The 26,061-nt window shown below is 44.5% G+C and overlaps 2 protein-coding genes across 2 annotated transcripts; both read left to right on the top strand.

The window, feature by feature from the left end:
- The first annotated feature begins 2,266 nt into the window (after positions 1–2,266).
- On the top strand, positions 2,267–11,564 carry NICN1 (nicolin 1). The gene is made up of 6 exons (XM_036737522.1): positions 2,267–2,576; positions 4,471–4,650; positions 6,402–6,515; positions 8,749–8,820; positions 9,455–9,562; positions 9,642–11,564. The coding sequence occupies exons 1-6, from the start codon at positions 2,445–2,447 to the stop codon at positions 9,681–9,683; spliced, it is 648 nt and encodes a 215-aa protein (XP_036593417.1). The 5' UTR covers positions 2,267–2,444; the 3' UTR covers positions 9,684–11,564.
- A 484-nt stretch (positions 11,565–12,048) lies between these two features.
- On the top strand, positions 12,049–25,645 carry AMT (aminomethyltransferase). Its single transcript, XM_036737521.1, is given in 10 exon segments — positions 12,049–12,200; positions 12,202–12,345; positions 13,457–13,624; positions 15,685–15,765; positions 17,159–17,290; positions 17,471–17,549; positions 17,719–17,864; positions 18,175–18,355; positions 22,793–22,948; positions 23,782–25,645. Coding segments are annotated over 10 exon segments (1,356 nt in total). The 5' UTR covers positions 12,049–12,110; the 3' UTR covers positions 23,961–25,645.
- The last annotated feature ends 416 nt before the right edge of the window (positions 25,646–26,061 follow it).

Below are 26,061 nucleotides of genomic sequence, written 5' to 3'. Positions count from 1 at the left end.
CACTGATTCAGGGCGCTAGGGCCTGCTCCGCCCGGCTCCTGGTCTGGTTGGTCCTCGCTGCCCACGTTAGGCTCTGCTCTGCCCCGCTCTGCTCCTTTCCCAGCTCCGTGCAGGATAGACCCCACCCAGAGACCATCCAGGCTGTCCTGGGCTGGAGCCCTGCTTCCCTCTGCTATTTTCTGGGTTCTGCAATTCTAGAATTGGTTCAGAGCCATTTTTTATAGGTTTTTGGAGGGGCTCAGCGGGTAGCTGATGCTAGTCCCTGCTTTCCAGCCGCCATCTTGGCTCCACCCCCCCCCCCATCTCCTGCTCAGATTGTAAGCCCGCCTCCCAGCCAATGGTGAGAAGGGTCAGAAGTGGGCAGGAATTCTCTTGCGTTAGGTATAATATTGGTGCTTTGTTCCTTGTGCCTTGACCTTCCTTGCTAGATCTGTTCTGGCAGAGGATGCCCTATTGAATAAAATGTATTTCTGTTCCCTCCCTGAGATGTCTCTTTATCAGAAAATAATTTTCATTATTTGGTGAGGGTCTTTCATCCCACACACAAACCATTACTAACCACTTGGAAAATCGTTCAAACTCTTTAATGATCAAGAAATGCAAATCAAAACAATTTTTGATTATATCTTATATCTATCAAATTGGCAAAAATAACTAAAAAAATATAATTCAGTGTTGACATTGCTATGGAGAAACAGGCGCTCTCCCACTTTTTAACTATTAGGCTGTTTCAAAACAATTTGACAATGTCGAATTGGCCTAGGAAAACAAATCTTTGACTCCACTAATCTCATTGTAGGCAGGCCTGTAACAACGGTGAAGCAAGCAAAGATGGGGCAGGGGGAACAAAGAAAAATAAATAAAATATTCAGTACTAGCCTAAGAATGCTATGCCATTAGGTTAAGAGGGCACAGGGTCATAATCTTGGCTCAGGAGCAGAATTAAGTAGTTATGGACCTGATGTTGGGTCTTTATCCTAAGGATAAACTTTATCTTTTGTTAAAAGAAAAAAAAAAGATTGTTGTGTATCAAAATATTATACTAGTGGTAAACAGGAAATTATATGTCCAAAGATTTGGGAATGGCCAAAAAAACTGGTCTGTCCATAGAATGGGTTATTACTGTGTCATAAACGGAACAAATATGAAGAAACAGCTTTTTTTTTTGAAGGAAGAATGGTTCTTTGAGGCAGTGAAGAGTGGGGTAAGGGGCAGGGAGCTGTATTATATTTATATTCAGAGGGCTAGCTGTGTCTTCATGACTCAGTTCTGTCATCTGCTATATAAATAATTTTTCTTCTCTTGGGCATCAGTCTCCTTGGCCTCTCCTAGCTTAAAATTGTAAGCCCCTTGAAGACAGGGACTATCTTTTGTCTCTTTTCTTATCCCTAATACTTAGCACAGGTTCTAGCACATAGTAGGCACTTGTTAAATGTTTATCAATTGATTGAAATAAATGATCCTGCAATACAAAGTGAGGTCAGTGGAAAAAGAACCCAAGAACAAAACCAACATGGATTAAGAGTATGTTAATAGAAAAAAAAAATCCTCACACCAAAACAACTCCCTTTTGTGCCGAGTGCTTTATTTTCTTTCCAATAATAGTAGCTAGAATTTATAATGACACTTTATATTTATTATATTATTTTATATATTTGTATTTATTATATAATATTTATATTATATTATTTATTTTATATATTATATATTTATTTATGTTAACTTTAAGGGTTGCAAAGGTTTTACACGTGCTATCTCATTTAATCTGCATGATGAACCTGAGAAATATATGCTGCTGCTATTATTATTATTATTGTTATTATTATTGTTATTATTATTATTATTATTATTATTATCATTGTTTTATCCCCATTTTAACTCGAAAATTGAAGCACAGTGGGGTTGACTCGTCCGGGGGCAGCATTTGAACTCGGGTCCTTTGTGAGTAGCGCTCGCTCACTACGCCACCTAGCGGCAGTATACATCTAGCGTGCATCAGTGTCTGGCCCCACTTGGATTCTGCCAAAGGACGGAGACCCTGTCTCAACAGCACCCGCAATTCCATTGACTGCAAGGGTTTTAGAAACCACCACTTCCTCCCTCCATCTGCATCAGGCCTCTGCGGGGAGGGGAGACGTAAGGGCGGCCGAAAAAAGACGACCGTTGGTAGTCCTAGACGGTTGGCCTGCTGCGGTTGAGAATCTCTGCCAGCTCTGCCCCGCCCGACTCTGAGATTCTAGTTAGGGGTGGGGCTACGAGGTTAGGAGAGGGCCGGTGATTGGTTGAAGGGGAGCTTCCGTACGCCCTTGCGGCCTGGGCTGGGACGCTCCTGAATGCTGATAGGACAGCTTGCTGTCAGGCTGCAGGGTCTGCTGGGAAGTGTAGTTTTCCCGGTCTGGGATTCTCAGACCATAGAAGACTTCTAAGCAGCAGCCGCCGGCGCCATGTCCCGGGTGCAGGTGCCCTGTCACATCAAGGGGGCTGTGGCGCTGCAGGTGGGCGATGTGCGGACGGTTCAGGGCCGGCCGGGCGTCTTGGTCATCGACGTCACCTTCCCCACTGCCGGGCCCTTTGAGGTGAGCGCCGGCCCGAGGGGCTGGGCCCGGGCCGGGCTGGGGCGGGGCTGAGAAGGAAGGCCGGCTCCGCAGCTCCTCGGGCTGGCCCTCACCCTGTCCCTGAGCGGCTTGTACGGTGCCAAGGGTGGGGACGGAAGCCCGGTTCCCAGAGCAAGCCTCCTCCCCACTCTGGGCCCCAGTTTCCCCATCTGTAGAATGAGACAGCCTGATGGGATGACGTGTGAGGTCCCTGCCCGACCGAGTGCGTGATGAAGATGATGATAATGACCCCCCTTCAATTTCCCTTTGTTCGAAGGCTTTGCTTACCGTGCTTCTGGCAGTTAGATAATAAAATATCTACCCCTCCCCCAATAAATCGGGAGATCTGTGATCTTCTGGACGTGGGTACTTTGGCCCCCTCCTGTTCTACGCTTATCAGACGTCCTTTTTAAATTCCCCAGAAAGGGATCCTCCGAGAGCTTTTCCTCTAGTTCTCTTGACCTTTGTGTTGGTTCATACCAATGGAGCCAATAAAAATAACTATAATAACTGACATTGACATAGTGCTTTAAAGTTTACAGAATGCATAACAGGTATGTCATTTAAGCCTTACAACCTGGAAGGTAGATACTGCAGGCATCACTATTCTCATTTTGAGGTTGAAGAGATTAAGGCTTGGAAAGATTAGGTGAATTGTCCAGAGCTGCATAGCTGAGGAGTGTCAAAAGTAGAATTTGAATCTACGTCTTCTAACCTCTCTCTGGGAAGTCTTGCTGCCTTGCAGCCCAGGACTTCCCATCGGTTAACTCTTATGTGACCAGGCTACCTCTTTTTCTGGTTATACATCGGATAAGGGATGCTACTCTTCCCGCACATTTCTTTGGTAATTTGCTGAAGCCTGTTTATACCCACTTTTGAGCATTTCTTGATTGCCTTTTGGCTATGGTATATTAGAACTCAGACCCTTTAAGTCTTCTCTCCAACAGCTCCTATGCCCGTGTCAAAATAACAGAAGATTGCTTGAAAGGTGGCTCGGTTGAGGTGACTTTGGCTTAAAACAGAGAGAGGTTTGCCACTTTATGCAGGCTCTCCAATGCAGGGTCCAGATGGAAGAGGGACTGACCAGATTATGATAGGCAAAATTGATCTGGATAAACACTGTGCATGGGTAACGGACTGGGGCCCAGAACTGAAGAGAAGGAAGAAAGTGGGCTGCATTGTTTTTGAAAAATTAGGAAGTTTTTTGAATGACCCCAAGCTGTTCCCTGAAACAAAGGCCCATCTGTTTAACATCAGTATCCTTCTGGTGATGCTGTGTGGCTCTGAGTCATGACACGCTACAGTTTGGAAAGAATTAACTAACAACGGAGAGACACATAATGCCGCATGGTAGGCTGTAACAAATTGCCAATGAAGAATTACATAGAAGAAGTAGCAAATAGGATTATCAGAGAGATGTCAGATGGGAGAAGGATGTGGGCAGTCATGTAATTGGATCAATAGGTAACTAATGAAATCTGTGTACTTCATTGGTATCATGTAACAATAAGAAATCTAGAGGAGTGGAATTTATAGGAGGGCATGGACAAGAGTTATACAGGATGAGAAGGCCTGGCTGGGTTGAGATGTATATCACTGGAAAGAGTACCCACATGGATGGGACCTCAGATTCATTGAAGTATCCAAGAAGTCAAGTTGCATGTTATTGTGAAAGCTTAAAATTTTCCTTGAACATGCAGACTTATCCATGAATGTAAGGGCTTTTAAAGCTTACCTGGATACACAAAGTCTTGTCCTGATTCTGTCCACTGTATATGTCATTGGAGCATAGAGTAAAAAACTTTATAGATATGGCCTGATTTTGTTTCCTCTGAAATAGTGTCAGCCCTAGCTGGGGCCCTTGTGTGTGTTTCAGTTACAGGAGATCACCTTTAAGAATTATTATACAGCCTTCTTGAGTATCCGCGTACGCCAGGTTGGTTCCCCAAACCAGTCGTCCAACAAATGGATCACCTGTCTACGAGACTACTGTTTAATGCCCAATCCACACAATGAGGAAGGAGCCCAGGACTATGTGTCCCTATATAAGCATCAGGTCAGTAAGAACTCTCTCTCCCTCAGAGTTAAGGTGAAGAGGGGCCTCTGGGGAGAAGAGACCTGATGTCTTGCTCTGTGAAGGTCACTTTTAGCAAGTTAAATTCTTCACTAAGGGAGTGTGAAGGTCTAAGAAAACCCAGAGGCTTGATTTCTTTCTTTAAAAAAAGGGGAGATATAGCATTATTTGGTTATTTTATAAATGCCCCCAAATATGAGCATTTCCACATACACAGAACAGAAGAAGATTGTACATGATAGTGAAATTCTCCATTATATAAAGCTTTTTTCTTTTTACATATATAATTTATTCAGGATATTAGTTCCAAAATTGTCCCACTTGTCTGTGTTTCCTCCGAACCTCCTTCTGTTCTGCTCTGAGAATTTTTTTAATGCTTCATATCGATACTTTTATCATTCTTTTATTATATGACTATCATCTCATCCTCCCCCAATTCTCCATTCTCCAGAACAAAAATATAAACCTACCTTGTAACCAATAAACCTAGTCAATCAAAACAAATTTACATATTGGCCATCTCCAAAAACTTATATCTCATTCTTCACCTCTGTTCCATCGCCCCTCTGTCAAGAGGTAGGAAACATTTTTTATCATTCGTCCTCTGGAATTACTATTTGTACATGTAGGTCCTTTTTCTCTGTCCTTTAACTCCTTGGTATACAAACTAGTAGTGCTGTCCCTGGGTCTAAGTGTGTGTACAGTTTAGTGAGTTTTTTTTTTAATATAGTTCCAAATTGCTTTCCAGGAAGGGTGGACCAATCCACAGCCTGGAGTTAGATTTCTGTGGTGCCTAATCACTTTCTAGATGCTTTCTGGACTAGGGAAATAGATATTCGGATAGAGAATATTTGATCCAGGGGATCATAATAGTTAATATTTTACATAGGCAGCTCTCTGAAGAATTTTGGAATTGATTGTGTGACATGGTTGATGCTAGCAAAGAGCTGCCCAGCATGGCGTGCCCGCATCAAAGAAGATGCCATGCCCTGTGAACAAAACAGAGTTGCAGCAAGTCAATAGAAATGTGAGGTGCACAAATTTAGAGAAATCTCTTTAGAGACGTCTAAATGTTCATGTGGACTATATGTGCCCATTCCAGGCTTGTATTGGTCTGGTCAGTCACTGTCAGACATGGCAACTTGACTCCAGCATCGTGATATCATTTTGCTCCTCTTCAAGAACGAAGGACAACAACCACCCGGGCAGCTAGGTGGTTCAGTGTGTAGGTGGTAGAGAAGTGCAGTGCTGGGCTTGGTCTCCAGAAGACCTGAGTTCAAATCTAGCCTCAGATGCATACCGGCTGCGTGCCCTAGGCAAGTCACTTAACACGTGTCTGCTTCACTTTTCTCAACTGTAAATGGGGATAATTATAATACCTGCCTCTCAGGGTTCCTATGAGGATCAAATGAAGTAATTATAAAGCGCTTAGTATAGTGCTTGGCATACGGTAGGCGTTATATAAATTTGTTAGTTATTATATGGCACTTTGAGCCTCACGAAGGCTTGGACTTTGTAGACAGAACAAATGGCAGGGCCTTCTGGGCTGTAGCCCCAAAGTCTTGGAAGGAGGTTAGCTCTAGGTCCTCAGCGTCTATACTTCTAGGCAGGAAGGTGGGCTAGGGTGGGTATAGTAGCTCCCCAGGTTATTTCCTGTTGCCTGAGGGCCCTCTAGCTGGAAGGGGTCCAATGGGAGGCATGCTGGTGATGGAGATGGGCCTGCCTTTGTGCAGATGCTGTGTGATATGGACAAGGTGCTGGAGCTGCGCCTGATTCTTCGACAGCCATCCCCACTGTGGCTCAACTTCACGTTGGAGGAATTGCAGTTTTTTCAGCATGGACCACAGGTGGGAGACTTTTTCATGATTAAGGAGGAGGACTGCCAGATAAGATGGATAATGTTTGTTCCTCGGTTTGTGCTGGACTGAACCCATTAAACTCATCAAAGGAACTATAAGCATCAGAAAAAAGCAATGAGGTGGGGTGTACTGAAAGGATCAGTTCTTGAAGACCAGTCACCTTTGTGTGCTTATAGCTGTGGGTTTGCACTTTCACTTCGGGGTCAAGGTCTGGAGAGAGTCATTCAACAAATTTTTATTAAATGCCTATTGTGTTCAGATTGTTCTGTTAGGTACTGAGTGAGATACAGCATTTATATATGAGACAGCGTAAACATATAACCTAATAGAGAGTAAAAATAAGTAAACCTTTATCTTTGGGGCAGACCATCAGCATGGAAAGTCAAGGCCAGAAGAACATGGGTGTATGAAAGGAGTGTGAGGGATAGCAGCCAAGTTAGACTAGGAACTGTGAGGACAGGGACAATGAATGGTTCCATGGCTGTAATTGGGGCTGCAAATTGTTCACCAGCTATCCTGGGAATACTCTGAGTATTTGGTGAGAAGCAAGGTATTTGGTGTGTAGAACCATGTCCCAAAGTCAGCATGATTCTTTTTTTTTAAGATTTTTTTATTTTTAGTTTACAACACTCAGTTCCACAAGTTTTTGAGTTCCAAATTTTCTTCCCCTTCCTCCCCTCCCCCACCCCTCCCAAGGTAGCATGGAATCTGATATATGTTCTACATATACCTTTGAATTAAACATATTTACACAATAGTCAAGTTGTAAAGAAGAACCATGATCAATGGAGTGAATCATGAGAAAGAAGAAACAAAACCAAAAAAGAAGAGACAGAAAAAAAAAGAGCAGATAGTTTGCCTCAATCTGCATTCAGACTCTGTAATTCTTTCTCTGGATGTAGATAGCTCTCTCCATCATGAGTCCTTTAGAGCTGTCTTTGAGCCTTATATTGCTGAGAAGAGCCAAGTCTATCAAAGTTAGTCATCACAGAATCAACATGTCTGTGGTTGTGTACAATGTTCTCCTGGTTCTGCCCCTCTCACTCAGCATCATATCATGTAGTTCTTTCCAGGTTATTATGAAGTCCGTATCTTCCCCACTTCTTATAGCAAAATAGTATTCCATTACATTCATATACCACAACTTGTTCAGCCATTCCCCAATTGAGGGGCATCCCCTTGATTTCCAATTCTTTGCTACCACAGAAAGGGCTGCTATAAATATTTTCATACATATGGGTCCCTTTCCCCCTTGCATGATCGCTTTGGGATCAGCATGATTCTTAGATACATATGGGTCCTCTGGTGTGCCATCAGGACTGCAGAACCCTATGCTCACTTCTAAGTCCTTAAGGGGATTGAATGATGATAAAGCTGAATTAGAGAAAGAAGGAAGGTTGGCATCTTAGAGTTAGGCCTCTCCATGCCAGGTACTGAGCTTAGAGCTGGCAATACAAAGACATAAATCACAGTTTCTATCCTCAAGGAGCTTGTCTTCTATTGGAGGAGACAACACGTAAACATGTATTTACAAGAGACAAGGCAATCTCCCTGGGGAGGCCTTGGCAACAGAGGACATCTTTAAGAAGGCAGCATTAGAACTAAACTTTGAAGGAATCTAGCAATTGTAAGAGGCCGAGGTGAGGCCTGATGGACTTTGTGAGTAACAGCAGGAGGGCCAGTTTGGCTAAACTAAGAAGTACCTAAAAGGGAGTACTGTATATAATAAGCCTGGAAGGGTAGGTTGGTGTCAGGCTATAAAGAGTTATAAATGCCAAACAGACAGAGGGGTTTATATTTGATCCTAAAAGTAATAGGGTGCACTGGAGCTTTTTGAGGGGAGGGACATCTGACCCACACATTAAAAGGAAAATCACTTTGGCAACTTTATGGAGGATAGATTAGAGAGGGGAGAGGCAGGGAGACCAATTAGGAAGCTATTGCAGTGGTCCAGACCAGAAGCGTGAGGGCCTGAACTGGGACATGGCTGTGTGAGTGGAGGAAAGGGGATGGATTTGAGAGATGTCACGAAGGTAGAAGTGAGGAGATTTGGCAGCTGATTGGATGGATATGAGGAGGTCAGGATGACTCTGAGCTTGTGAACTTGTAGAAAGAGGGAAATTTAGAAGGAACATGGGAGTGAAAGAGAACAAGTTCTGTTCTGAACATGTTGCATTTCTTCCCCCAACCCCATCTCCTTTGGTGGCCGTTTACTTAATAGAGCCCTTCATCAGCCTTTACCAAGTGGCTCTCCCACCCAGCACCCTATGAACAGCCAGCTCTGCTCCTTCAGGTAAGTTCATCTTTTGTTTATATTTCTGGCTCCTCCCTGTCCCTCTCCTCCCACTGCCATAGCACCTAGGTCAAAGCTTTTTATTTCCACATTAGCAGTTTAAGTTTTGTCAGATTGAGTTGGCCTGGTGCTGGGCCTCTCTCTGCAAGAAACTGACTGTGGTGGATGTGCCATCAGAATTGGACTGGGGACACTATACCCACTTTTCCTGAAGCCTTTATGTTCGTGCTCCCCATTCCTGCAAACCTTGACTCCTTTTTGGGCCTGAGAAACACAGTGAACGGAAGGGCACTGACAAAAGGGTAGTGACATAGGGAGTTACTGTGGCTGTTCTGGTGTTGGGATGGAAATGATTGTACATCTATGTTAGGCACAGCTGAATCACTCACTGCCCTGCCCCACCCCACCCCACCCCACCCCATCCCACCCCACCCCATCACTGGACGCATCTCAGACCTGTTGTCTCCTGCTGGATTGCCAGCTGTTACTTCTAGACCTGTTTAAAAGCTGTGATTATTACTCATGGCTATGGAAGCTCCACAAGTCGGGTGTAGAAGCTCTGTGGAGCTAGGAGGGGTTTAATTCTAGCTCCCTACTCCTTTCTTCTAGTAAGTTGTTTCTGTGTTTCTTTTAGCAAGCCCTCCCTGACCCAGATAAGGTCTCTTCAGAGGTACAGCAGATGTGGATGCTGACCGAGATGATCCGAGCCAACCGCACGACAGCCCGTATCGGCCGCTTTGATGTGAGTTGTCCGGCTGCCTTCACTTTGAGCTCCCTAGCTCTTTTCTGGCCAGGATTGACTAGCTCTGTTTGTGTTACAGGTGGATGGCTGTTATGACTTGAACCTGCTCTCCTACACGTGAACCCTCGAGGTTGTTTGGCCTCCAGACTTTGTTCATGACTGAGATGATTACTTTTTATTCCTGCTGAGGACCAAGGCCATCCTCAAACAAGAGAGGCCCAGTGTCCCTTGTCTGCTCCCAGAATATCATTTTCCTCTTTGCTTCTAGTTGAGGCTGCCAAGGCTTCTTGGTGTTGATAAACAGCTTGAATGTAAGGTCTGGGTGGAAACTCTCCCATCCCCTGGCTTCAGCCTGAACTCTGAGATGCCACCTTTCCTTCCTTCCTTGCCTCAGCCTCATCATAAAAACTCACCAATGTTATTTCTTTAGAACCAATGTGTGCATAGCATTGACATGGTCTATTCCTTCTAGCTTCTTTCACACTCCTGGATAGTTACAGTCCTGTCTGTGTATTGCCTTAATGGTAACTTGTGGCTTCCTATTGTTTCTGATCCTGAGCTCATTTGGGCTTGGGATAACTCCATCCTACGGTATAACTGTTGTCCACATACTCGTCAGCACTACGAGGTCTTTCAATCAACAAGTCTTTTTAGGAGCCCGTGTACCACAAACTGTGCTAGGTGCGTGCAGAGAGATACAAAGACAGACGACGAAGACCCTGCCCTCAAAGAGCTTACATTCTAATGGAGAAGACAATGTGTACATATGTAGGTACATAAAAAAGACATAATTTGAGCTGGTTTTCTACCTCCTACCTGGCCCTGGCCAAAGTCTAAATGTCTTGGTTTTTGGAAGTTTCAGGGTTTGTCTTAGTCATGGGAAACTCCAGGCAGTAGCCATTATCCAGAGTAGACACAGGGGTCCATTTGGGAGAGAAACTCCCATTTCAGCCTCTGAACTGACTAGAATCCTGAGGTCCTGCAGGTTGTCAGTTACACAGCAACATCTCTTAGTCAAAATATGCAAACTACAGATTGGAGGAAGAAGAGGGGAATTAAGACAGAGCTGGAGCTGGATGGATTGGGGCTTGTTTTAGGACTAGATTACTCCTCACTCTGTCTCTTCCCTCTCAGTCTCTCTGTCTCTTCTCTTCCCCCTCCCCAGTCTGACTTAGCCCAGCAGATGCAGAGTTTATGCTGAGCCAAGCAGACACTATACCTAGTGTCTAATCCTGAAAGTTCTATGCCAGGCTAACTTTAGTACTTGCTTCCAAAGGGACCATTTTTGAGTATACTGCTTCCAATGGTAGCCAACTTCCCTACTGTGATTAAAAAAAAATAATAATGTATTCTCCCATTTGTTCTGGTGCCCAGCAAAGTTTATTACTAGTAACACTTTAGTACTTGGCAAGACATGAATTAGTCTGTTGAGCTCAGGGACTACGTACAGAACAGGTGCTAGCAGCAGAAGAGCATTCCTACAAAGAAAATATGGGCTGCCGTGTACAGGTGGACAGCAGAAATCTGCTAGATCTTGGTTCTCTTTCCTACTGCAGAATTTTGGTTGTGCAGCTCCTGCTTGGGTGGTGGGGTAAGGATTAGATTGGTAGTTGGTAGAAGCAGATTTTTTAAAAATTGAGAGTTTCTGATGACTTAGCAGCTAAAGGGTTAATTGCTTTGGCTGTCTTTTTGAATTAAATTTTAACTATTTTCTCCGTAATGTCCTCTCCTGACCACAATCAAAAGTACAGCCTGATCTCTTCAAAAAGCTAAGTTCCTTTACATTGCACACAGGCTTGTTTGCTCAGCAAATCACCACAGGGTAGTGACCCAAGCATTCCTTTGGAAGTCAGGGACAGCGCTAGTTTATTTTCAGATATGGAAGCAAAATGCAAGATGATTGAAATGTAGTTGGGTGAGCAGACCATTCCTATTGTGTATGCTTGGATGAGTTGACAAATTTCTTAATAAAATCGACAACTATTGTATGTGCTTACAAGGATAAGCAAACCCATTCCTTCCATAGGGAAATGTTGGGGAGGAGGGAGAGGAAAGATTTCAAACTTCGCTAGGATACCCTGATTCTGGTCCTTATTGCTAAGCAGGCAGGTCTCTTAAGTTCTGCAGTCTGGGTAATGTTATGAATGAGGAAACAATTTCAGAGAGGTTAAGTGATTTGCTGACAGTCACACAGTAAGAAGCAGATATGGTTTTCAAACTCGGGTGTTTTGATTCCAAATATATTGCTTTGACCACAATATAGGCCATACTCTACTGTCTTCCTATTTCTCAGGTGGTCCAAGTGCCTGGTTCTTGTTTTTCTGATTCCCTTATATGAATTTTTAAATTCTTAAGGAAAATATGCTTCATGGGTGGGTAGCTAAATTACATGTCCCCCAACCCATACAAATATAATGATGGTGGATGCTTTAGAGGCAGCATCTAAACCTGGTCCTAACATTGGTACCATTAAGTGTTTAATAAGAAGAAAACCTTGGTGTTTGCCCTAGGGCTGGGACGGAAACTCAAAAGACCCCCCTCAGGGCAAATGGAGGGGGAAACGGAACTACATCTCCCACCGTCCTCTGCTGCTCAGTCGTCCAGCACCTGCGCGGTCAGAGAGCAGAGTCCTGGGCTAGGGGGTCTGGCCCCAGCAATTGACCTTCAAGATGCAGCGCATTGGGAGCTCGGCTCGGCGACTCTTTGACACTCTTTGCGGCGGTGCGGCGGGGGTGCGAAGTGGCCACCCCACGGCAGCTCGACGGCCTCTTAGTTCAGGGCAGGTGGGACGGGGTTCGGCCGGAGCTGCGGCCTAGGGCACGAGACAAAGTGGAGGGGCTGGAGCCCGGGTAGGGGGGAGGTGCTTCAGGGGAGAAAGGAGGCTCCAAAGAGCAGGCTGCAAACCCAGAAAAAGGGGTTGTGGTGCTGAAACCTTGAGGGAGAGTAGCTGGGGTCTTGGGGAGAGAGAGGCGGAAACCTTGGAGAGGGGGTTCCTGAAAGGAAGGTAAAGAGAGGGGTTGGCCCTGGGGAGGGTCTACAAGGCGGGGAAGGGGAAACAGGAGCTGGGTTCCCAAGAGGGTTCAGGAAGGGTGGAAGGGCGTCCTGGGAATGGTCTACAGGTGTGGGGGGGGGGGGCAGGACGAGTAGGGGTTCTAGGGAGGATCTTTAAGCAGGAAAGGGGAGAGAGGAACTGAAGGCCCTGGGGCGAGGGGTGGGGGGAGAAGGGGTGTGTCTCAGGGAAGGAAGAGACCCTGAGGAGGGATAAGTAGAGGAGAGTACAGGCTGGAAAGGGGAGAGAGGGCACGTGGGTCAGGGGGTTGGAGGAAGGGGAGCTTGGCCTGGGGAAGAAGTCTATATGGGGCAGGGAAAAGACTTGGGGAGGGCCAAAGGTACGGAAGGAGGGTGGCTTTGCGGGGGGGCTTAACGTTGGGGGGCATCAGCGAGGGAGAAGTAGATTTTGGGAATGGAAGAGGGAAGTGGGGCTTAAAAGTCAGTAAACATTAAGCACCTACTGTGTGCCTGGCTACACTGCCTAGGCTCAGGGAATACAAAAAGAGGCAAAAAACAGCCCCTGCTCTCAAGGACCTCACCATCTAATGGAGACAGTAGTACAAAACAAGTAATATACAAGAAAATAAGGAAGGGAAGGCACTAAGAATTAATGAAGAGGGCTTGGGAAAGGCTTTGTGTAGAAGATGAGATTTTAGTTGGGATTTAAAAGGAGAGTGGGAGAAAAGGAAATAGTCCCAGAGAATATGTCAGAGGTAAAGAAGACCCCAGGAGAAAGTGAGGCCCCAAGTCGGGAGTCAGGCCTTATTTCCATCTTACCTGCCCAGTATGGGACTAGGCGTGGAGAGGTCAGCTTCTCAGACTAATGATTTCACTCCCTGGCAGGAGGCCTTGAAGAAAACAGCCCTGTTTGATTTCCATCAGAGCCATGGTGGGAAGATGACATCCTTTGCTGGTTGGAGCCTGCCTGTGCAGTATGGGGACAGCCACTTAGAGTCCCACCTGCACACCCGAAGACATTGCTCCCTATTTGATGTGTCCCACATGCTGCAGGTGAATGACCTGGACCTAAGTTCAGGATGAAAGGAGGGGAGCTGGCCAGTTGTGACCCTTTTGGAACCATGGCCACTTGTTTTCCTTGGGCTCTTGGGTATGCCAGCCAAGCACTATGTAGACTTGTATTTAAGAATCCTAAAACGTTAGAGCCAGAAGAGACCTTAAAGATTATCCACCACAATGCCCCTCCCTTGTCACCCTTCCTCCCAAGCTAAAGGAATGTTAGGGTTAATTAGTGGGAGGACTTTGGAGAAGTGATTTTATTTTTCATCAGGTTTTTGAAATCTGAGGAGGACAAAGCTAAGCAGTAGACCTGTAAGGAGAAGAAGATATATTGTAGGCAAATGGTTTAGCATTTACTCCGAAATCCTGAATTTGGTTTCAGGCTGGGCTTTGGGGTGGGTCACCATGCATGGGCCCCCAATTTGTGAGTTCAGAAACTAATTTTCACCTGGGTAATCAAGGTCCAGCAAAGGACTGAGAACTAATAGTGGAAATACTTGTGCCTAAAAAAAATCAGGCTCCAGGCAACTGAGTTACATTAAGAGATGCCTCTGGTCTGCTAGAATAAATGAGGTTCCTGGTGTCAGAGGACCTCATTTTGAATTCTGGCTGTACATGCACAGGTAATCCCATTCTGTCTGTCTTTTCTAGAATATTGCCCCCTCTGTCATCCCTACTCTCTCACTAATCTTCAGTCTCTTCCTGTCTCCTGGCTGCCTCCTTGCTGCTTACAAATATGCCCATGTCTCTGTATCAGTAATTTAAGTGCCCTTGAAGAGTCTGGCCTTTGTTTCTTTGATTAAATCTGGAGTCTTTGATGACCTCCTTGGCTCAGGGGTAAAGCCTAGTTTATGTGGGTTTGAGTCACATGTTTGTGACTCCAGTGGCTTTTAGGCCACATGGGTTTGAGTGTGACGCCCTTTGACCCTGAACAGGATATATAAACCCAGAAGGTTGGCATTTTTACCTTGGGGCTCTCACTCACTGGAAGAGTGGCGTGTGACTCTGGGCAAGCCATTGTAACTGTCCCCCGTTTTTGCTCACCCAGATGTTGGTTTGTATTTGGTCTGTTTATAATGTATGTTTGTAATTTGTTTGTATTTGCTCTGAAGTTCCGGTTGCTGACTTTTCTTCCTGAGCTAAGTGAATGATATTTGTGTGTTGAATTAAAGTGAGATTGTTAACCCCTTGCAGTTACTTTCCTTAGTAAAGCAGATCAAAAGAGCCTGTGCTGGCAACTCTTGTTGGGTCTTTCTCCCCTGCTAGCTGAATTATTGTTATAGTCTCCCATCCTAAAATACAACAACAAATAAAAACCTTCACACTTCTCCAGAAAGCTATCTGCTTCTCACTCTCTTCTTAACTCTCTGTACTCTGGCTTCCAATCTTAACATTCAATTGAAATTGCTCTCTACAAAGTTGCCAAGGATTTCTTCATTGTGAAATCTAATGACCTTTTTTTAGCCCTCATTCTTTTTGACCTTTCTGCAGCTCAACACAACTGAGCATCCTCTTCTCCTTGAAACCCTCTTCTCTGGGTATTTTAATGACATTACTCTCTTCTACCTCTTTTTCTACCTATCTGACTACTCCTCAGTGTCTCTTGCTGGATCTTCATCTGGGTCATGTCTACCAACTTAGGGTACCCTCTAAGGCTCTATGGGGACCCTCTTCCCTTCTCACTTTGTACTATATTATAAGTGCCCATCAATTAAATTATCATCTCTGTGTAGATGATTCTCAAACCTAACTTCTTCAGCCTCCCATCTCTAATCTCCAACTGCTCATTGACAGCAAACTGGGTGTTGCGTAGCGTAGACATCTTAAATTCGACATGTCCAAACTAAACATGTCCTTCCCTCTTCCTAACATTGCTATTACTGTCGAGGACACAGCCATCTTCTCAGTCATACAGGATCTCAACCCAGACTGAGGCTGTCAGCCAGGTCCCTTAACTCCTCTTTTGCCTACATATCCAATCAGTTGCCAGGACCTATCAATTCTATCTTCACAACAGCCCTGCTGCTAAAACTACCTTTCAATCTTTTTTTAAGACCAAGATATTTGGTCAGGATCGAGTGAAGTTGATGGAGAGCTTGGTGGTCAGTGACATTGCCGAACTAAAGCCAAACCAGGTAAGGGCCTCCCCTGTCAATTCCCAGCTGTTTCTCCCTCACTCCTACCCTCATTGGTTTAGCTTAGCCCAGCCTACATAAAAATGCCTGACTTACTTTACCAATACTCTTAGAGGGACTGCTGCTTGAGGCTTAGCCCCAGGTAAGTTTGTATCACCTGGGGGCCCAACCAAGGCTTTATCTTAGGGCTGCAGCTGGATGTAGGCCATTAGGACAGGCCCATTGACAGATTCCATTTTCAACAGCAGGTGCACTAGCACCACATCAACTGTTGTATATGTGCGGTAAAGTCTCCACTGAAGGCCTATTCTGATGCCTCTTTGTAGTGTGTCTCAGCTTCTCAGTTCTCACAGGCTTTGCCCATGGAGTTCAACCTATGGCAGGTCTTAGTGGGTTTTGTATATGGCCTTGGTGTAGACTGTGGTTCTGCTTGAGTTGGAGGGCCTCATCATAAGATTGGCTGCAAGTAACATCAAGCCATGGCAACTCTCAAAGACCACCTTCTAAACTGTGAAAGGATTTCAGTCTGTGTTGGTGCAGTGGGAATAGTCACACCAACCCAATGAAGCATTCTTTAAGTATTCATGGAAGAAATGACAGGAAGCCAAGAATACCATGTCGTGTAGACAGTCTCAGTGGTGTAGTGTTGCTATACTTCTGAGTAAGGCCTACTTGTAATGAGGGCAGAAGCATGATCAGGGCCATTAGAAAATTCAGCTGAAGGGAATTTAACCACCACCTGTAGGGATTAGTGAAGTTTTAGACTCTCTATGAGCTGTACTTGCCCCTGAGCCCTTACTAGTCACAGATGTATATAACCCAATCACAAAGTAAGCCCTGCCCCTGATCCTGACACATCTTTTCTCCCATAAGGTGTCTTATTATAGAGAACACCCTTGTTAAGCCCTCTTGTTAGCCATTAAAGATAAGCATAGTTCTACGCTTAGTTCACTCTGCAGGAAAACAGTTTATACTATAACATTAATATGGTAAAAAACAATTCTGAAAGACTGAAAAACAATGATCAGTGCAATGACCAGCATCGATTGTAGCAGCTGCTAATGGACTAATATGCAGAAGGAGGAACTGGTTTTTGGATATGGCCAATGTAGGAATGTGTAGTAAGCAAGCTTATATGCTACAATGGTTTTGTATTCTTTTTTCCCCCCAGGGGGTGGTAGGAAGAGGCCAATATAGGTGGAAGTGGGGGAAAAATAAGTGCTTGATAATTGAAAAAAAAAATGAGCATGCCCCAGTCACTGGGGTGATCTTATAGATCATGGTTTCTGCTGTAGTGTTGTGGGAGTATACTTTGTAGCCTTTGGATCGTTTGGTCCAGGCTTCAAGCCCAGGGCCAGTGACCAGAGAATGATGCGCTTGGTCTTGGTGATAGGGGACGCTGACTCTTTTCACCAATGAAGAAGGCGGTATCATGGATGACCTGATTGTGACAAACACATCTGATCAGTATCTGTACGTGGTGTCCAATGCTGGGTGCCGAGAGAAGGACATGGCCCTCATGCAGGTATTGGGTGTTATTCAATGGTGGTAAGTCCCTGAGAATGACCTGTTTCTTGTTGGGGGAGAGGGACAACTATCACTGGAGCTGGGTTGTGGAGAGCAGTAGAACTCTTTGGCTATGGGACAAAACGTGGGGCTGTGTTCACAAGGGCCCTATAGCCAAAGTCTTTGTCTCTGCTTTCAGAACAAGGCATCAGAACTGAGAAGTGCTGGCTGTGATGTGAACCTGGAGGTGATTGATAATGCCTTGATAGCCCTGCAAGGTGAGTGCCTTTCAGAGCAGTGACTTAAGCAGTGAGAGGAAGGGAGGAAATAGGCTTTCCTTTAAAGCCTTTTTCTTCCCCTCATGCTTCCACAACCCCACAGAACAGTTGGCATGGTTTCCAAATAGTGTGCTAGGCAGAGCTCTGAGCCCTTTGTTTTCCATGCCAGGTCCCTCAGCGGCCCAGGTGCTGCAGGCTGGGGTGTCAGATGACCTTCGGAAGCTGACCTTCATGACCAGCGCGGTGATGGATGTGTTTGGAATACCTGGCTGCCGTGTGACGCGCTGTGGTTACACCGGGGAGGATGGGGTGGAGGTACATAAGGACGCAGTGGAGAAAGCATTTTTGTTTCAAGTCAGACAACCTGGGTTCAGATCTCAGCTCAGATATTTTTTAGCTGTGGAAATTTGAGCAGATTCCTTCCCCTCCTAGGCCTCAGTTTCCTCCCTTGAAAATGATGATGAACTAAATGGTCTTAAAGGTCCCTTCTGGCTCTAAAACCTGAGGCACACCTTCTCCCCTTCCCAGGTTCTCAACAGGACTGGGGTGTGTCAGCCTACTTTAGAATAGCTGTACCCCTGGGGCCGGGGGCACTCTACAACCCCATTACCTGTATTCTGTGCAGATCTCAGTGCCAGCAGACAGGGCCATCCACCTGGCAGAGGCACTGCTAGAGAATAAGGAGGTCAAGCTGGCAGGGCTGGCAGCCAGGGACAGCCTGCGGCTGGAGGCGGGTCTGTGCCTGTATGGGAACGACATAGATGAACGCACTACCCCTGTGGAGGGAAGCCTGGCCTGGACTCTGGGTGAGTCAGGGCAGGGGTGACCATGGCAGCTTCCCCCACTGGGTCTAGCCATGCCAAGAGGTGGGGGCTGGGGCCAGACATGGGGTAAATTTTGAAGTATCATTTGCACATTCATTTGAACATTTAGTAAGCACTTCCTGCATTCAGAACCCTGTATTTGGGGGCGGGGGGAGAAGTACAGAGTTTCTCTATGACATGATCCCTGCCTTCATGGAGCTCACAGTGAAACACAGAAACATGAAACAGGCTTATTTTTGTACTTTAGCAAATCATAGGTCTAGTTAGAAGGATTCTCAAAGAGCCTCTAATCCAACCCCCTCGCTCAACCATGAGAAAACAAAGGCTGCAGGAGGCAAATTGACTTGTCCTGGATCATATAAGTAGTATCAGAGATGGGACTCTTATCCATGTTGCCTTACCCTGCAGAGAGGCCTTTTTCTATATATTTTCATATTTTAAGGTTACTAGTACATCACTTAGGCTGGGGATATGTTGTCCTTCATTCTTGCTATGTGACCCAGCCCAATTCCTAAGTGGCTATAATATGTGAAAAGTACATTAAGGAGGTGAAAAAAAAATGCTTATTTGAGGAAGTGTGATATAGTAGAAAAAACCCTAAATTTGAGGAAATAACTTTTTTTAATTAAATTTTTTTTCAATCAACTAAAATCCATCTTCTCTCTCTCCCAACCCCACCCTCCCAAATGAGAAAGAAAGAAAAACAAAACTGCTATCACAAACATATATAGGCAGAGAAAACAAATTTTTGCATCTGCAAAAAGAAAATATGCCTCATTCTGTACTCTGCTACTTTCACCTCTGTATCATGAGATTGGGAGTATCTTTCATCATTGGTTCTCTGGAATCATGGTTAGTCATTATGCTGATCAGAGTTCTTAAATCTTTCAAAGTTGCTTATCTTTATAGTATTATTGTCATTGTAGAAATTGTTCTCTTTGTCCTGCCCACTTCACTCTGTATCAGTTCATACAAGTCTTCCCAGGTTTCTCTGAAACCATCCCCTTTATTATTTCTTATAGCACAATAGTATTCCATCACATTTATATACCATAATTTATTTAGCCATTCTTCACTTGATGGGCATTCCCTCAGTTTCCCATTCAAAAAAAGCTATAAATATTTTTGTATATTATTTTAGAATTTGTTTTCCTTAGGGCTAGTATCTGCCTTCCTCTGAATTCTCCCTTGTCCTCTTTCCCACCTGTTTCCCTGTTGAGTGAAATGCATTTTTGTAGCCAACTGTGTCTATGTGTGGCTGTTCTGTCTTTGACCAGTTCAGATGAGAGTGAGGTTCAAATGTCAGCCACTCCCCTCCCCCTTCTTCCTTGTTTGTATAGACTTCTTATCACATACCCATATTGGATGAGATAATTTTTCCTGTCTCATCCCCAATGTATTCCTCTTCCCTTCCCTTTTCTATTCTTTTAAGGTCATCAAGATTATACACATACCATCCTTGTCCTGTGGTCCATGATGAGGGAGACTGCCTGAGAACAGTTCTGTGGAATTTCTTGTGGGTTCTTAGGAGGTCCCTGCTAGTTAGTTTTCTTTGTGAAACTTTCAGTAATTTTATTGACCATGAAAGACTATGTAAATTTGATTTGTAACTAAATTTTTTTTTCAAAAAAAAAAAAAAGATTATACACACACAGGGGCAGCTAAGTGGTGCAGTGAGTAGAGCACTGGCCCTGGAGTCAGGAGGATCTGAGTTCGAATTCGGCCTCAGACACTTGACACACTTAATAGCTGTGTGACCTTGGGGAAGTCACTTAACTCCAATTGCCCTGCCTTCCCCCCCAAACAAAATTACACACACACACACACACACACACACACACACACACACACACACATATCCACTTCCAGGCCTTCTGTCTGATTAGATTCCCTCTATGAACCCTGATGATCATAAGGTTCAGAGAAGACATTTATATCATCTCCCCATATTAGAATGTAAATAGTTTATCCATATTTAGTACTTTATCATTATTTTTTAATATTTACCTTTTTATGTTTCTCTTAACTTCTGTGTTTGTACCTCAAAGTTTTTACACAGCTCTGGACTTTTCATCAGGAATACTTGGAAGTCCTGTATTTCACTAAAGATCCTTTTTTTTTTTTTCCTGTGTAAGATTATCAGTTTTGCTGGGTAATTTATTCTTGGCTGACAGTTATATCCTTTGCCTGCTGTAATATCATATTCCAACCTCTCTGCTCCTTTAGAGTTGTGGCGGCCAAATCATGTATAATCCTGACTATCTCTCTCAGTACTTGAATTCTTTCTTTCTGGCTCTTTTTAGTAATTTTTTTCCTTTGATCTGGAAACTCTTGATTTTGTCTTCAGTGTTCCTGGGAATCTTCATTTTGGAGTTTAATAGATTCTTTCTATTTCCTACTGTCTCCACTTCTAATAGAGCTAGGCAATTTTCTTTTATGCCATCTTGAAATATGACTGTTAGGCTTTTTTTTTTTTGTCATGGTTTTCAGATGGTATAATGATTCTTAAATTTTCTCTCCTCAATGTGTTTTCCAGGTCTCTTGTTTCCTTCTGTCTTTTTAGTCTTTTGACTTTGTTTTAATATTTCTTGTTGTCTCATTAACTTCTGTTTGGTCCATTCTAATTTTCACAGATTTTGTTGCTTGGGCCAGGTTTTGTACCTCCTGGGCCATACTGCTAATTACTTTTCCAATCTTTTTTTCCATAGCTCTTCTTTTCTGATTTTTTTTCTCTAGTGTGCTCATTTCTTTTAATATTTTTAATATCAATTAATTTAAAATTAATTAATTGAAATTAATTATTTTCTTTTAATATTTTTACTTTTTTTTTTCAACTCTTACTTTATCTTTTCCAGGAATTTTTCATTGAATTTGTGCCCAAACTGTGTTTTTCTGTGAGGCTTTACCTGTAAATGTTTTGAAGTAATTATTTTCTTCTGGGTTTGTATCTTGAGTGTCTCTATAACCATAATAGCTTTTTGTGGTGGGATTCTTTTCCATTTGTTCATTCTTCCAGATTACTTCCTGACTTTGCACTTTATTAGGGCCAGGCTCTGTGTACCCCTGGAGGGAATGTCTGGGCTGATCCTACTGCTGCTTTCTTGGGGTATGGAGTATTGTGTTATTTCCGGCTCCTAGGGAGAGCTCAGGCTGGAGACCTGCAAGCTTTCAGTGGTCTGAAAGTGATCTGATCTAGGGCAAAATCTGATAATGATCAGATAATGCCTCCTCTGGTTTGACCTCTGCAAACTCCTGACCCACGTTTGGGTCTGAGCAATAGACCTAGAGGAGGTCCTTTTTGGAGTTTGGCCAGACTGCTGTTAGACCCAGCCACTATTAGCTAGTTAGAAAGCTCTGCTGGTTCTCAGTGACAGAATTATAGTTTTCCTCTTGTTCTGGGATTCCTGCCCTGGTTTTTTTTGTTTTTGTTTTTTTTGCTGGCTTCAGACTAGGATAGAACCTGGAACTGAGACCCTACTCTGTTCCTGGGATCTAAGCCTCAAATCTGCTGCCTGCTTCCGAATTTGCTTCTTGCAAGTATACAACTTAGGGCCCCTAACCTTCTCTTTCCTGGGAATGCCACTCCTAGGCATAGATCCTCTCTTCAGTCCACCTAGGATCTACAATCCAGAACTGGGTAGTGAGTAACAAAGCTGCCAGTTGGCACCTATACAAGTTTAGGCTCCTTCATGCTAGAGATGGGATCTTTTCTTACACTGGTTCATGGCCTCTCTTTGAACTGGAATGCTCCCCATAGTATGCTCTTGGCCAGACCCTGTCTCCAGTGTCCACAAACCTTTCTGTCTCCTTATGTTAACTAGGGCTAGATAAGTGACTCAGTGGTTTTTTTCCCATGACTTTCCTGATCAAGATTAAATCTGTTGTGTTTTCTCAATCTTTTTTTTGGTAGAGTTTTGAGATAGGGGCAGTAACTTGGTTAGGGTTGCATTTTAGGAAGATCCTTTGGCAGCTGATGGAGGATGGATATGAGTGGATAGTCGAGACAAACTCCTCTATAAAATGAGAACGATACTTATACTACCTGCCTCACAGGGTTATTGTGCAGATGTTTTGTAAAGGTGATGGTGATGGTGTTTTGTAAACCCTAAAGCATATTGGAAGGAGAATTCTTGTTTTTTAAGTTCTAACAGTCTGTAATTCTTGGTGGGAAAAGCCATTACTGGTTGGGGCAGGATTCAAAAAAAGTTTTCAAAAGGAGGGTACCTGTGAAGGGTGCATGGGTAGGATTTAGATAGGAAGACTAATTCATTCATGACTAAATCACTTATTCAGTAGATATTCATTGAGTACTCACTGTGGCTGCGGACTAAAGCCTGGAGGTAAAGAGAGGTTGATGGATGCCCCCCGGGGGGGGGGTGCTAAACGTCCATCTCCCCATTTGTCGGGGGCTGTTTACAGGAAAAAGACGCAGGGTTGCCATGGACTTCCCTGGTGCTGCCATTGTGGTCCCCCAGTTGAAAAGGAAGCTTTCCCGTAAGCGTGTGGGGCTGATGTCTACAGGAGCACCTATTCGCCAGCACAGCCTCATCATGAACACAGAGGGAGCTGTCATTGGTAGGTTGAACCAGGGGAAAAGCTGGGGTCAAGGCAGATGTAAGTGCCACCTTCTCTAACATGCTCACAAGTGAGGAGAGGGTTGTGATAGAAGGAACACAAGATTTGTAATCAGAAGACCAGAGTTCAAATCCCAGCTTTGTGCCTTACCATCTGGATGGTCTTGGACAAGGGCCTTCATCTTTCAGCCTTAATTTCCTCTTTCGGACTAGGAAATCTGTGAGGTCCGGTCTAGCTCAGAATCCTGTGATTCTTTATTGCTCAGCTCTGTCTGATTCTTGGTGTTATCATTTGGGGTTTTCTTGGCCATTTCCTTCTTCACCACATTTTACAGATGAAGAACTGAAGCAAACGGTTATATGACTTGTCCAGGATCACACAACTAGTAAGTGTCTGAGGCTGGATTTGAACTCAGGAAGGTGAGTCTTCCTGATTCCAAGCCTGGTGCTCTGTCTACTGTGTCACCTAGCTGCCCCATGATCCTAAATATCCCTCTCCCCAAAGGCAGGGCTTGGCCTTGAACTGTGATCATCAGCTATCAGCCACCAATTAACCACAAACATGAAGTAGCCCCTGGCAGCTAGGGGCTTACATTCCATTAGAAGAGGACCTTGTACATGTACTATATGAAAACACACAAGATAAATAGTATATTTCTGGTTGGAGAGCACATGCAGCTGGGAAAGGAAAGGCTTCCTGTAGAAGGTGGTGCTTGAAGTAAGCCAGCGTTCCCACTACACTAGTGTGTGTGAGACACAATCCGCTTTATCTCCCTGTGTGTGGGCACAGGTGTGCCCTCTGATTCCATGTCTTGTTTCCTATGCCCTTCCCAGGGGAAATCACCAGTGGCTGCCCCTCCCCATGCCTGAAGAAGAATGTGGCCATGGGTTATGTGCATGGAGACTACAGCAAAATTGGGACCCAGCTGTTGGTGGAGGTACGGAAGAAGCAGCAGGAGGCAGTGGTTAGCAAGATGCCCTTTGTGCCCACCCGCTACTATACCTTGAAGTGACCTGACCTTCCCAACTCTTCTTCCTGTCTTCCTTTAGGGTTGAATGAGATGCACCCAGCACAGAGTCCCCTCTATGGTTAGCTGATTTTGTCTGGGAGAGGGAGGAAATCCTAACTATTAAGTAGATAGGTGAGCAGCTCTGCCAGGGCCTTCTAGAGAAAGAGGGGTATAGAAGTCAGGGGCTGGGGAGGGAAAAAAATAATTTGAGGTCGAATGATGTCAAGCAAACAGGGTTTGGAGCTGGAGGACCTAGGTTTGGATTCTGCTCTGCTAGCCATTCTTGATATGACCTTGGGCAAGACCTTTCTCTTTGAGCCAGTTTCCTCCTTTGTCAAATGAGGGATCATTGTCCCAGGGTCACCTACCTCACGTACCTGTTGGGAGGAAAGGTGCTTTGTAAATCTTAGAATGATGCAGAAATGGGAGCTGTGGTTATGATAAAGGCGCTGCAGTAGCTGTGGACAAAAAGAATGAGCATCCAAGGGTGGGGAAGCCACCTTAGGGTGTTCTAGAGGTGCCCAGGGATGGCATGGGGCACCACTCTCCTTTCCACAAGGAATCTTGCTGTGAGTGTGCTGACAGGGGGAACTTAGCCAAAAGCCGGCTGTCATCTCCTATGTTTTCTAAACCCTCAACTCAGTTTTCTGGGCTGGAGGATGTTTAAAACTTTTGGATGATGCAAATTGTAGAATCTCAAGATAATCTAACCCAAGATGGTACCTGAAACACACATCACCTCTCTAACATTACCAAACCCTAGGCCTCTGCTTGAAGACCTCAGTGAATGGGAGTCCCATTCACTTTTTGATAGCCTTCTGTGTTGAGAATTTTTTTATGTTTTATCAAAATCTGTCTCTATAACTTCTCCCTCACCCCATCCTAATTTTGCCCTCTGGGGGTGGCCAAGCTAAACGAGTCTAATTGTAGAATCACAGGGTTTAGTGCCTTGAGCATAACATTCTTAATATTTGCTGGACTTTATAAGAGATTAGCTAATTCAACCTATTTATGATGAAGAAACTGAGGGACAGAGATTAATTCTTCTGCCATGTGATTTTCCTTCTCTTCTCAGTTTACCTTCCTAGTTATATGTTATACAACTAACAGTTTGCCTTCTCTAGGCCTACACATAACTCATTTATTCATTCCTTCAACCAACATTTATGAAGCCTATACTGTGAATAGATTCTTGTGCTCAGGATGATCCAATAAGATTCCTAGACAGGGACATGCATTCCCCAAAATATTTGACAGAGGCATTCTCAAAGTATGTTAGGCAGGGAGGGAAGGCTGGGTGTTGGTGTTTGCCAGATGATACCATAGCATGAAAAATCTACACCTGAGCTGATGAACTGACACTCCTGTGTGAACTGAACTAAATATGTGATTGCAGATACACTGTGAATGACTTAGGAAGGAGCCCTTCCCTTCCCCTTCAGTTTACAGGTTGTCTGGGAAGCTCCAGTGCCAGGGCAGCCACTCTTTAAATAAATATGGGACTTCACAAATGTATCCCTGCTCCCTTGGCCAGGGAGGGTTGGGGAGAGGTCCATTCTAAATACTGGGACATTCCAAGGGCCGATCTTGTTCCCTGCGATCACTTTCTGTAACGGATGGGGCTTGACCATTTCCTGTTGTTGCCTTATTATTTCCTTGGATAAAGAAATCCTACTGATAATTTCCAGGAAAGGCATTAGTCTGTTTATTTCAGTGTCTGAGCCTCTGATTCATGCTTCCTTCAGGTGGACACCACCAGGCCTAGGGGTGCTTCCATACCCATTCCCTGCTTGAATTTGAGCTGGCTGGGAACAGGAAAAGTGACAGCTTGATTTTAAGAAGAGTTCCTATTTTAGAACCAATCCTGAATAGGTTCCCTTTAGAAAGTCCCAAATATGCACTGGCTGGCTCATTCAGGTTGTAACTAGAAGAGGTAGGCATTTAGGTGAAGATCCAAGGTCACATGCTGCCTCACACATCAACTGGTTGGGTGACCCTGGTCAGATGACTGCCCCTCACTCAGCCTGAGTTTCCTCCTCTGTAAAATAAGGAAGATGACTGCCCCTGCCTCACAGGATTGTCATGGAGATCCCATGGAAAGCAT

This window comes from Trichosurus vulpecula, chromosome 9 (genome assembly GCF_011100635.1).
Source record: "Trichosurus vulpecula isolate mTriVul1 chromosome 9, mTriVul1.pri, whole genome shotgun sequence".
NCBI lineage: Eukaryota > Metazoa > Chordata > Mammalia > Diprotodontia > Phalangeridae > Trichosurus > Trichosurus vulpecula.
The sequence above is the reverse complement of the archived record's forward strand: the minus strand, read 5'-3'. Positions and strand labels throughout refer to the sequence as shown.